Below are 12,330 nucleotides of genomic sequence, written 5' to 3'. Positions count from 1 at the left end.
TTAGGCTGTCTTCATTTCTTTTCATTCTTTTTTCTTTATTCTGTTTTGCAGCAGTGAATTCCACCATTCTGTCTTCCAGGTAGGTCACTTATCCGTTCTTCTGCCTCACTTATTGTGCTATTGATTCCTTCTAGTCTAGTTTTCGTTTCAGTTATTGTATTGTTCATCTCTGTTTGTTTGTTCTTTAATTCTTCTAGGTCTTTGTTAAACATTTCTTACATCTTCTCAATCTTTGCCTCCATTCTTTTTTCGAGGTCCTGGATCGTCTTCACTATCAATGTTCTGAATTCTTTTTTTGGAAGGTTGCCTATCTCCACTTAATTTGGGTTTTTTTCTGGGGTTTTATCTTGTTCCTTCATCTGGTACATAGCCCTCTGCCTTTTCATCTTGTCTGTCTTTCTGTGAATGTGGTTTTTGTTCCACAGGCTGCAGGATTGTAGTTCTGGTTTCTCCTGTCTGCCCTCTGGTGGATGAGGCTATCTAAGGGGCTTGTGCAAGTTTCCTGATGGGAGGGACTGGTGGTGGGTAGAGCTGACTGTTTTTCTGGTGGGCAGAGCTCAGTAAAACTTTAATCCACTTGACTGCTGATGTGTGGGGCTGGATTCCCTGCCTGTTGGTTGTTTGACCTGAGGCAACCCAGCACTGGAACATACCTGGGCTCTTTGGTGAGGCTAATGGCGTACTCTGGGAGGGCTCACGCCAAGGAGTACTTCCTATAACTTCTGCTGCCAGTGTCCTTGTCCCCACAGTGAAACAGAGCCAGCCCCTGCCTCTGCAGGAGACCCTCCAACACTAGCAGGTAGGTCTGGTTCAGTCTCCCCTGAGGTCACTGCTCCTTCCCCTGTGTCCCGACATGCACACTACTTTGTGTGTGCCCTCCAAGGGTGGAGTCTCTGTTTCCCCCAGTCCGGTCGAAGTCCTGCAATCAAATCCCACTAGCCTTCGAAGTCTGACTCTCTAGAAGTTTCTCCTCCCGTTGCTGGACCTCCAGGTTGGGAAGCCTGACGTGGGGCTCAGAACCTTCACTCCAGTGGGTGGACTTCTGTGGTATAATTGTTCTCCAGTCTGTGAGTCACCCACCCAGCAGTTATGGAATTTGATTTTACTGTGATTGCACCTCTCCTACTGTCTCATTGTGGCTTCTCCTTTGTCTTTGGATGTGAACTATCTTTTCTGATGAGTTCCAGTGTCTTCCTGTTGATGATTGTCCAGCAGCTAGTTGTAATTCTGGTGTTCTCACAAGAGGGAGTGAGAGCATGTCCTTCTACTCTGCCATATTGGTTCAGGACCTCTGTCCAAACTTGGGTTTTTTTAAAATGAACCTTTTATTTAAAATCTGGACCTTTGTCTTATTTTTGGACAATTGATATTTGTACCTAAATAAAAAGTTTACATTTATTCTTGCTTAATTGCACTTTGTTGATTTTGACCCATCATTAAATCTATAATTTTCGCTTCAGATTTTGATGTATGTCATATTAGCCTTCCATTTTGTGTTACCTGTAGATTTGAAAGACATGTCTTCTTTACATCTTAGATATTTTCCACAATTTTTTGTGGATAAAATCTATTCACATGCTTACTGTAGCCTTTCCTCCTGACTGATCTTTCTCCAAGATCTAATGCTTAGTGAGATTGGTGGGTCAGCTGTCTACAAATCTCCTAACAGTATTGTCATTTCTCATCTTTCACTTTTGTCTTATTAGATACTTCTTAGCGTGGTTGTCTTCCACACCCATTCATTAAATATTGGTTCTGTCTAAGGATTTACTCTATACTCCCTTTTCTGCTCTTTGTGGATATCATCTATATCTGTGGCTACAATTACCACCTGTATTTCAGCAACTCTCAAATCTATGTTTCCTCTTAACTTTTAATCTTCAGGCTCATACATCCCAACTACATACCACTACAGCCATTCAGTCCCTGAGTCTTGTTGTTTTATATATTCATCCCTTTTGCTTCAGCCTCATTAGCACTACCTTAGAATAGATTTTCTTCGTTTTTCATCCAGCTCACAACTTGTTTCCTAACTTGTTCCTCAGTCTTAAACCCTTACAGTTCACAGTGCAACCTGTATTAGACCTTTCTAAAACATAAATTTGGTCATGCCATTCCCATTGATTTCAAGATAAAGTTTAAACTCCTTAGCTTCACCTACAAGGTCCTTCATAACCCATCTGCCTTTGATGGATAGACTAATAAGAAGCTATGTGTATTTTAAATATTTAAGGTTAATATTTCTAAGAGTAGTTTTGAAGGTTGCATGTAAATTGAATTTTAGGCAGATTTATTAGAAAGTTGTGACTGAAATTTTGCTATAATTAGTGAAATCTGGAATCACTGCCAGTATGCTGTTTTGCTATACATTACTGAATGCACTGGAGAAATTTCAGAAAAGTCTTATTCAAATTGAAAATTGAATCCCATTGACTTATTTAGAGCATTCTTTATATTCATTTTTATTCTTAAATTGGTAGTGTTACTCAGTATATAAAATGTAATTTAATAAGCTCTAATTATAGTTAACTTTTTAAAAAGTAAGAATAAAAATTAAGCTTTATTTTTTTTAATGTTTGCTAGAGATAGGCTTTCTAGGAGTCTTTAACTGTGTAGTTTGAATCTGAATAAAGAAAAGAACTGAACAGTTATTTATCAAGCAAGAAAAGAGAGTAGGTGCCTGCCAGGAATCCTGGTTTTAGGGCATATTGGGAAGCAGAGGTAATAAGTGAGGATATACTTAAAAAATAAACACAACTGCTGAAAAACTATTGTATAGGGTCTTTGAAGATAACTGTATGTTTAGTACTATGGAATTTTCAAAGTGCTTTAACATATACATCTCATTTTATAAGATAAAGGAGAGGAAATTGATGAGATGCAAAGAGGCTGAGACTTCACCAGGGTCACGCAGCTGGTTGTTGGCATGGTCGGTATTAGAATCTTGTTTTCTGGCTCCCAGTTTGGTACTTCTCTCCAGATTAACAGGAGTTGCTGCTAAAGTGGAGACAGAATGGAAGAACAAGAAAAATCATCAGGGGACCAACACAGACTTCTTTTTCAGTATATTATTTTTTTTTAAATGTAGTCTTTAGAATTGTAGTGCATATAGAAATATCATAAGTGCAATTTGAGGTATCAAACTGCATCAGTAGAATAGGGAACATGCGAAATACTCAGAAGTGGAAGTTTATGAGTCTGGAGGATTTCCTGTGCTCGAAAACACTAATACGGCCACCTTCTTAAGTTATCATTGTCGCTTCATTGTAGCTAACACAGGCCTGGAGAGAGAAGCCCCGAGAGAAACCTGCTCAACCAGGAGTTACGGGCACACTTCCATTGCTGAAACTGCTGCCGCCCCTTTCTCCTCCTTGAGCCTGAGCATTCCACCTGACAGTAGCTTTTGGGACTGGGGCTTGGTTGACTTGGTTGACTTGAGAAGGCCCAGTGTCTTCTGCAACATCAGCAATCCTATGGAGTGCTGAGGGGTTGCAAAGCAACCGGGACAGGCAGAAAGCAGTCAGAAGCTTTTCTGTTGGGTGACCGTTGAAATAGCCCCAATCAAGAGTGGTATAGACATAAGGTTTGACAGATTGTAGGCTCTGCTGTGCCCTGGCTCTGATTAACATTAGGCAAAGGACAGAATGAGATATCATTCAGAAGCATAATAAGATTATTTCATATTTCTACACTGAAGTTGAAAAAACAGACAAGCATGAATAAGCTAATAGGCCCACAAGCCACTGTTTTAGGCCAGGCTAATAGTAATAGAGTACTTGTTAATTCAGAGGACAGATCCGGTGTTAGAAAAAATGTCCAGATATTGGGTCTCAATGCATCTAGGAAACTTCAGTGTGTCCTGGAGAAAATTGTAAAATTTTGCCTCTTTGTTCTTGTATGTTGTTAAAGCAATCCTCTACTTGGGGAAGTGTATGGACAAGAAAAGCTTTAAAAGCCTGGTACTTTAAAAAAAGGTAAAGAGCAAAACAAGAAGTAGGATAAATTTTAGTGTCCTTGCTTAAGACCTCAAGTTGTATTATTTTCTTATGGAAGTGGTATTAAACACCATCAGCGGTATTGATTATGGTCAGGAATAGCTACTTTTGTGTAATGCTTTGTAATTTCCCAAGCCCTTTGCTATACATATGAACTCAAGAAACTCTTAGATGGATAGGGCAGGACTTCATTTAATTCATTCAACAAATATTAGATGTCAGGCACTGTTCTAAGTACTTAAGATACATTAATGAACAAAGTAAAGAGATCTTTCTCTAATGGGGTTTATATTCTAGTGAGACAAACAATAAGCCCAACAAAAAATATTCTAGTGAGACGAACAATAAGCAAAACAAAAACAATGGATGTAAAAAAGTTCTATAGTATGTAGCAGACTAAGTTATAGAAGAAAGAGAAGTTTAAGGGGGGGATTGATTGGCAGTGGGGTAGGACATGTGAGATAAGGCAATTAAAATAGGTTAAATACTGAGAGGATAATAGCTGACTTGAAGAAGGTGAGGCAGTTAGCCACATGCATACCTGGGGTGAGAGTAGTCTAGGCAGATACCAGCCAGTACGAAAGTCATAGGGCAGCGCATGTGTGCTTGGTGGGTTCAAAGAACAGCAAGAAGGCCAGTGAGTCTGCAGTGGGGTGGAGTGGAGTGAGGAAGAGTGTTGTAGAATCTCTGCTTAGAGGCAAACTCAGATTCCAGTAGTTTGAAAGACTTAACCAAAGTCTAGTTAAGGTAAAACTCAAAACCATTTATAGTGACCTATAGTTGTTTCAGTTAGAATTCTCTTATATTTCCAGAAGAAGATAAAAAAGGAAATATTGACTAACAACCTTTATTATAATCAACATTTTATTCTTCAGCATAAACAGTCTTTATTACATTAATCTCAGCCTCAGTTTATTTTCACAGTGTTTTTGCTAAAGGAGAAAATAACAGCCTTGGCACAGTGTGATTTTATTCTTTACTGTGTTTTAAGTTATTAATTAAATTGAAACCTAACTTCTGATTTTGCTTTCGGATAACATGCTAATCATGTGACCTATTTAATACTAATTCAGAAGATCTTAATTTATATTTGTAATTTCATTGTATTTTCTCTAATCTTTCTTTTAAAGATACGGGCATACCGCAGGAGAAGCTACACACAATGCAGTAGATTCTGCCATCAATGTTGGTGTAACTGCCTATAATATTGACAACGTTGGCATCAAAGCAATGGTGAAGAAAACTGCAAAACAAACGGGACACACGCTGCTTGAGGACTATAAAATTGTTGATAATTCTAAGGGGGAAAATCGAGGAGGAGCAAGTGTAAACATAAAAGAGGAGAAAGATGAACAGAGAGAGGCACTAGAGAAGGATGGGGCAAAGAAGAAAGATAAATGATGGAAGTGCTATGAATTGTCTATACCAAAGCCTTACAGATGGATGCAATTTTGTTAAATGGCAAATGTGGAATTCCCTACAGATTAACCAGGATTTTTAAAATGTATTCATTCCTACAAAGTGACTATTTCATAAGCTTTATGTCATGTATTCTACTTCTAAGGAAAAGAATAAGTATTCTTGCATCTGGCCTTTAGAAATACAGTTACATTCTCTGTGAGTTGATTTTTTTTCTAAATGTGGCTAAAATATTTTTGCAGTTAAAATAAGACTAATAATGTGCTATAAATCTCATTAAACCTAACGTTAAACTATTTTGTATTTGCTGTCTTTCAGAAAGCAAAGTAGGAAATTATATATTTACCTAAAATTTGGCATTTAGTAACCTTAGTTATGTTTGTACTGGGAATGAATGCTTTAAACATTGTTTCTTCTTTTTGCACTAATTGTGGATTTTTTTTTTAGGTGCTTGTGAGAATTTTCAGTGTGTAAGCTAAACAAAAACTTTAACCCTAAATGAAAAGAATTCTTGTGTAACATTTAAAAGACTTTTTCAAAACAAGGAGTAGACTAATCATGGAAAATAAAATGAGGTTCTATAAAATCATTTGGTAGCTTATCTCTTTGTTAGGAAATGGAATGGTCTTTTTGATTTTAAATGAATACAAATAGATTTTTAAGTCTTCTAGATTTAGCCTGTTATTGATCTGTTAGGAGCCTAGGAAATTTGGGGGTATGGTTGGTATTGTATCAAAATTCAAAGTGATTATTATCAGCTTAATTGGACAAAAATCTAATCACTTTACTGTGTCTACTTCTGTAAGTTTTGCCAAAAGGCTGAAATTTAGTAAAAACTAAAATATAAACAGTTGAGTTTATGTATGATAAATAATTTTTATTTTGGGATTTAGTCATTGGAATTTTATATATTAAAAAGCCAATAAATTAAATTATTAGAAAGGTTTTACTCATAATTAAGGTAAAGAATGTGAAGACTTTAGGCTTTAATCCATGGTGGCTAGGCATAACAGTGTCCACTTTGGCAGAAGAGAGGATATTCACAGACCTATAAGCTACAAATATGTAAGTAAAATAGCTAATGGCATTTTATTTTTATTTAATGATTTTAAAAGATTGGTATTGGTTTTCTTAGTATAGTCCATTTTAATATTTCTGAAACTCCAATTGCTATTTAGTTTATTAGGCTTTATTTGAAACTATATAAAGAATGCACTTTGTGAATAAACTGTCTGATTTACTTGGCCTCAAATGTATTCATGGGTTTGTATTTCAGGGACACAGAATTGGTGGAGCCTTTCCCTACGGCCAAGGATAATGTACTAGTTAAAATGGAAATAAAATTGAATTGGTAAATAGCTTCCAGTCAGTCTCTGCCTTATTTAAGTTTAAGAAATGGAATGACACATAGTGGAGCCTAAAGTTTAAAAAATTACCTTAGAGCAGAGGTCAGCAAAGTTGGACTTGTCAACGGGAACCTAGTTGTCCATTTCACTTCATTCTACTCTGTTCACTTGTTTGTGGGTTGCTTTTTCAGATCAACAGCTAGACAAAATTTTGGTAAGTATAGCTTCTATATTCCAGTTCTCCAGAGAAACAGAACCAATATGTTTTATAAGGAATTGGCTCGTTCAACTATGGAGGCTGAGAAGCCCCAGATCTGCAGTCAGTGAGCTGGGTACCCAGGAGAGTTGATGTGCTGTATCAGTCCAGGTCTGAAAGCCTGAGAATCAGGAGCACCAATGATGTATATTCCAGTCTGAAAGCTGGTAGGCAGGCCTGAGACCCTAAAGTGCTTATGTTTCAGTCTGAGTCTGAAGGCCAGAAAAGACCAATATACCAATGAAAGCAATCAAACAGGAAGAGTTCCCTCTTATTCAGCCCTTTTGTTCTATTCAGGTCTTCAGCTGATTGGGTGATGTCCACCCATCTTTTTAAGGAGGGCAATCTGCTTTACCCAGTCTACCGATTGAAATGTTAATCTCACCCAGAAACACCCTCACAGACACACCCCGAATGATATTTGGCCAAATGTCTGGACACCCCGTTGCCCAGTTAAGCTGACAATAAAATTAACCATCACAGCTTCTTAGCCCGGTTTTTATTTTCTAGAGGTCTTTCTCCTAGGTTTTCTTGGCTTTTTGAGATGCAACAGATCTAGTGTCTGACAAACAGTTCTCAGTATCTACTGCTACCAGGGTTTTTCCTCACTTTGCCTCTACAGACTGTCATTCCCCCATGCTGTACTGGGTAGTTTTCTGGCATTGCCTCTAGGAACCTACTGGCTATAAAAATAATGATAGCTAATGTTTAGGTAGTGTTAAAATGTTCTAAGTGCTGTTACACAGACTAACTCATTTTAACCTCACAATATTCTTATGAGGTTATACCATTACAGTCTTCATTTTACAGAATAGGACACTGAGGTATAGAGAGGTGAAGTAACCTTCCCAAGATGTAAGGGAACAGTATGAAAGAAGAGGTCACACACATGCTTCAAAAAGGAGGGCCTGTTAGGCCGGGCATCTTGTCTTTCTTAAACAGGGGTAGATGGGGAAAGACAAATGGTCTTATTTCCTCTGATTCCAGCTGCTTATCAAATTAATTTTTTGTTACAATTCTATTGGCTTAATAGTTGGTAGAAAATTTCTTGAGATATTAGCAAAATAGATCATCAGCCCTAGATTAGCAAAATAGATCATCACTACCTACCTGATAGTGTGAGTCTTTTTCTCTGTCTTCATAGGTGTTCTAGGGTAAGCTAAGAAAAGCCAGACATATCAGTTAAGTCTATAATGCTGTGCTCAAATAAATTAGTTCTCTGGTCTGTTCTTGCCAGAATTAAGACTAGGTATTTTTAAACAGACTTCCTAATGGATTTTGCTATTTTGTGTTTACTTTAGCAACAGAATTGCTTAAAAGAGAATATTTTGTTGATTTCTGAATAGCTTTTCTTCAAAGACATTTTTTCTATTTACAGTATATTTTAAAGATCCAGAAAGGTGAATAAAAAAAATTTTTTTAAGAACACAGGTCAGATGAAAGATAGAAAGCCGAAATAATGTCTTTAAATGTATTCTATGCAAAAAGTTGTCATATGTGAAGAAACAGTTTGATCAACCTGGAGGCTATTCATCGGAGGAAAAAACGACTAGTGGGGGAAAGTGTTCTCTCTCCCCCGGCATCCCACCCAATCTGTTCTGTTCAAATTTAGTTAGCCAGCTGAAAAGCAACTTGCTAGAGTGCTACCAAGAAGCAAGATTACTGAGATAAGGGATAGGATCCCAGGATTTGCATGTTCAAGAAGCCCCACAGATAATGTCTCTAGTTAAAACGTTGCTATTTAGGGAGTAACTGAGCTGGGAGCAGAAAAAGGGGCTTTGGTATACAGCAGTTTTTAAATTTAAGGCTTTTGAACTAAAGCCACACTGATGACAGGGTTCAGCATATAGCTGTGAATGTGGAGTGGAGATAAAGTGATGAGAGTTGCATATTGAAGGGTGAGGTTGTAGACAAGACCTATGGTGGAAAAACTACTTTTTTTGTCCAAGTCAGTAGACAGGTTGTGACCATTAAGTCTCTGGGTGAAGCAAGGAGAAGTAGATGGTGTCACACCCAGATGAAATAAGGAGTAAGTTTTTACAGGAGGACGGAAGAGTAGAGATCCTGGAAGCAGCATTAGAGGTGGAGAGGATTCCTGACCCTCCTGACCTAAAGGAGCAGGGGTTCTACAGAGAAACTAGAGAACAAAACCATCAGTTCTTAGCTTTTGATATTTCAAAAGCTATGGTTTAGGTGTGAACCAGAAAGATTTGGGAGACTATAAAATGCATGACTATCTCTCTGCCATGCAGGTCCCTCTCATCCCCACCTCCCCAGTCAATCAGAGAATTAGGAACGCTGGCTGAGGACGAAGGAAGGGAGCCACCAAGACAGAATAGACACCGGTGAGTGTTTAAGAGGTGACCAGCAGCTTGTTCCCCACAGTTTGCCTCAGGCTGGGCACAAAAGTTGGGAGTACAAGATTTGCCACACCACGTGACTGACACACTGACAAGAGATCTTCACTTTTCAGTTAAACCGTAGGTTCTCTGAAAGCAGTGAACGTACTTAGCATCTCTTACACACCACTCTGTATAAAATAAACCCTCGATTGCTATTAATTGAACTTACTCCTCAAAATGCTTCACATCATCTCTTGCCCACAAATTTGGGTGGTTCTTTTGGACATTAGCCTGTCGGTCTAACGTGATACTACATTACTTTCTAGTTAATTCAATTCCAAACTTCCCAGCACAGAGCCCTCTTTCTGTGTGAGCGGCCCTGGGCGTCCCAGCCTGGCCCCGCCCCCGGGCGCCGCCCTGTGACGTCACCGGACGGCGCCAGGCAGCGACCGTGAGGCAGTTCGCCCCCACTACGGCTGACAGAACCTGACCACTCCCAGCTGCAGGGGGTCCGTCTGTTCTAAGCCGTGTGAGGGAAGGGCGTGGGTGGCCTCTGATCTGACACGGTGGAGGAAGGAAGAGGCGACACCTTCGACGGTATGAACACCGACCGCCTTAAACTGGAGTTACTGGAAGAAAGGCACCTGAAGTGAGTCGGAGGGCGGCGCGCGCCCCGCCGGGTGTGGGGTTCACGTTGGCGCCGCCAAGCCGAGGGCCTGCGCCTGTGTGAGCCCCGCGGCTCAAGGCCGAAGCCCCTGAGGCCGAGGTGACACCTGCAGTGTCATTAATCCCCGGGCAGAACTGGTGACATCTGAAAACAGTGTTTTATAGGAGAGATTCATTTAGCCCTTGCGTTTGGTATTATAAATAGGCGGGTTTTGAGGTTCTGCCTTCAGGAGCGAGTCCGGTGGAGTGTACGGTGTGCACAGACTATAATTCTGAAACATGTGTTTGCTTGTGATGTTCCACTAAGTTCAGGGTTTCTGTTTCAAATTCCAAAGGTTTCGTTTAGTTATGCTTCTCTTTCATCCCTTTAGAAGAGCTTAAGAATTGGTGATACTTGGTAAAAATGAAGCCCCTACTATATATACTTCTTAAAGTACTCAATATCAGTACTTCTTACTAAGTCTTTGGAACATTTTAAGTATCTTTTTAGATACCCTACCCCCACCCCGACCCGCAGGCCACAGGAGGGCTAGGCTCTCTTGGGTCACCCTGTAGCTTCCTGTGCTTTCCTCTGTCGTAGCTCCAACCACACTTTTTAAATTGCTCAGTTATTTCTTGGTCTGGTACTAAGCTGTAAGCACTCTGAGGACAGGTTCTGTATTTCCTGAAGCAGTAGCGTGTAGGAGCCAGTCCTTTAGAGGAATCCTGCACAAGTTCAAATCCCAGCTCTTATCACTTACTCAGCAAGTACGTGATCTTGCGCAAGTTAATGAATCTCTGAAGCCTCAGTTTTCTCAAGTCTAAGACTGGCATAGAAATCGGTATCTCACACATCATGTGGTTGGTACCAGGACTGAAATGTAGGTAAAGCACTTAGCGTTGGCTTGTAATAAACATTCAGTGGAAGTTAGCTGCTGCAATTGCTATTCTGTTCACTTACGGTAGTATCTTCAGCACTTAGCACAATGCCTTTAACATAATAGGCATTCAGAAATATAAATGATTCTGTCATCGTATTTTGATAACTACTATGCCACTTGCTGATGTCCTAAATAGATAATCTCTGGAATGCTATGTGTGTGTGTGTGTTTTTTTTATTAGTGTTTCTTTTTTTTTTCCTTTTTATTTCAGGTTGTCAGTTGTTACCTGTTGCCCTAGCTGTTCCTGTCTATAGTAATTTGCAGCTCCTTTGCTGGGCTTTGAGAAACCAGGTAACCAAAATTGTCAGACTTCTTGAGGCCAACTTTAAGAATAAAGGGTTTTAAGTGGTTACATGGGGAGCTTTGAGCTTTAGTGCATTTTAGTGTCCTCCTGGACCCGGGTAATCGGAAGCCTGCGTTCGCCTGATTACTAATTCTCAACCAGGCCTTCAATAAGTGATGTTTCATAATAGGTTGTTCCTGAAGTAGTGGTAGGTTACTGTGTATTACTTTTCTCATGTTATTTTTAATTGAATCATAATTAACAAAATGTGTTTAATAATAGGGATATAGTGCAACTCTCAGTGCTTGAAATAAGACACAAGATAGCGGAACTGGAAGCCAAACTCAATACTGACGATGAAGGTATATAAGTAAATATTTTTATTTATGACTCCTGTATAGCTATTGTTCATTTTACCAAGATACCTTTAGTACATTAAATTACATATTTGGAATAATAGTGTCAAGATTTCCGTATTGCTTTTTGGCAGCATTAATAATAATTTAATATAGAGGGCTTTAAAAACGTATTTCAGAATGTCAAACCTGTTACTTTATAATTATTTGTCTACTTACGAGTTCAGAATGTTCATTCTTCAATTAGCAAAACCTTTGTTACATGAGATAAATACATTATTTCCTTAGTAGTAAAATGTCACACATTTTCTATATAACTCAAGTAGTAACCTTTATATCTTAACTGCTAGATTTGGGATATAACCTTAAAATCCTTATCTAGGTTTTGGCTATTTGTGTTGAAAGAATGGGGGAGGGGCAGGTGAGTGTTGCACACACACACTTATCACACACACCTACACACAGGAACATACCCATATATCCTTAAAATTTATAATGTCTGTAAGATGTTAATTTATTACACAAATATTGATTGAGATCCTGCCATATGTCAACACTTTGAATGAAAGACCTTTCTTTTCCCTTTTCTAAAGAGTTTCACTGACTATTGGGAGGAAGTGTCAAACTAAAATATGAGCAGAAGTAATATAAGTTCTGCATGAGGAGAAATGGCAACTCAGGTAAGGGGACCCCAACACACCTTGCATGAGGGCAGAGGAGGCAGTGTTGAACTGACTACTAAAGAAC

At 39.0% G+C, this 12,330-nt stretch overlaps 2 protein-coding genes across 11 annotated transcripts in view; both read left to right on the top strand.

The window, feature by feature from the left end:
• Positions 1-6,777, top strand: part of SPART (spartin) — a 41,256-nt gene extending 34,479 nt beyond the window's left edge. For 4 of the 5 annotated variants that reach the window (XM_032611577.1, XM_032611579.1, XM_032611580.1 and 1 more), the window contains exon 9: positions 5,126-6,777. In XM_032611577.1, the coding sequence (XP_032467468.1) occupies positions 5,126-5,396 (271 nt within the window). In that variant the 3' untranslated portion in view covers positions 5,397-6,777. The remainder of the gene's footprint in view (positions 1-5,125) is intronic. The other variant, XM_032611576.1, reaches the window with a different exon arrangement.
• Positions 6,778-9,779: 3,002 nt separating this feature from the next.
• Positions 9,780-12,330, top strand: part of CCDC169 (coiled-coil domain containing 169) — a 42,460-nt gene continuing 39,909 nt past the window's right edge. For 4 of the 6 annotated variants that reach the window (XR_004346722.1, XR_004346723.1, XM_032611646.1 and 1 more), the window contains exons 1-4: positions 9,802-10,007; positions 11,156-11,235; positions 11,510-11,589; positions 12,177-12,263. Coding sequence is in view for 1 of the 6 variants with exons in the window: in XM_032611646.1 (XP_032467537.1) it covers positions 12,242-12,263 (22 nt within the window). In the remaining 5 variants the exon portion in view is untranslated. Of the gene's footprint in view, positions 10,008-11,155; positions 11,236-11,509; positions 11,590-12,176; positions 12,264-12,330 lie in introns of all 6 variants that reach the window. The other 2 variants (XM_032611643.1, XM_032611645.1) reach the window with 2 other exon arrangements.

This window comes from Phocoena sinus, chromosome 18, assembly GCF_008692025.1.
Source record: "Phocoena sinus isolate mPhoSin1 chromosome 18, mPhoSin1.pri, whole genome shotgun sequence".
Classification (NCBI taxonomy): Eukaryota; Metazoa; Chordata; class Mammalia; order Artiodactyla; family Phocoenidae; genus Phocoena; species Phocoena sinus.
Note: the sequence above shows the minus strand (reverse complement) of the source record. Positions and strands in the feature narration are given on the sequence as shown.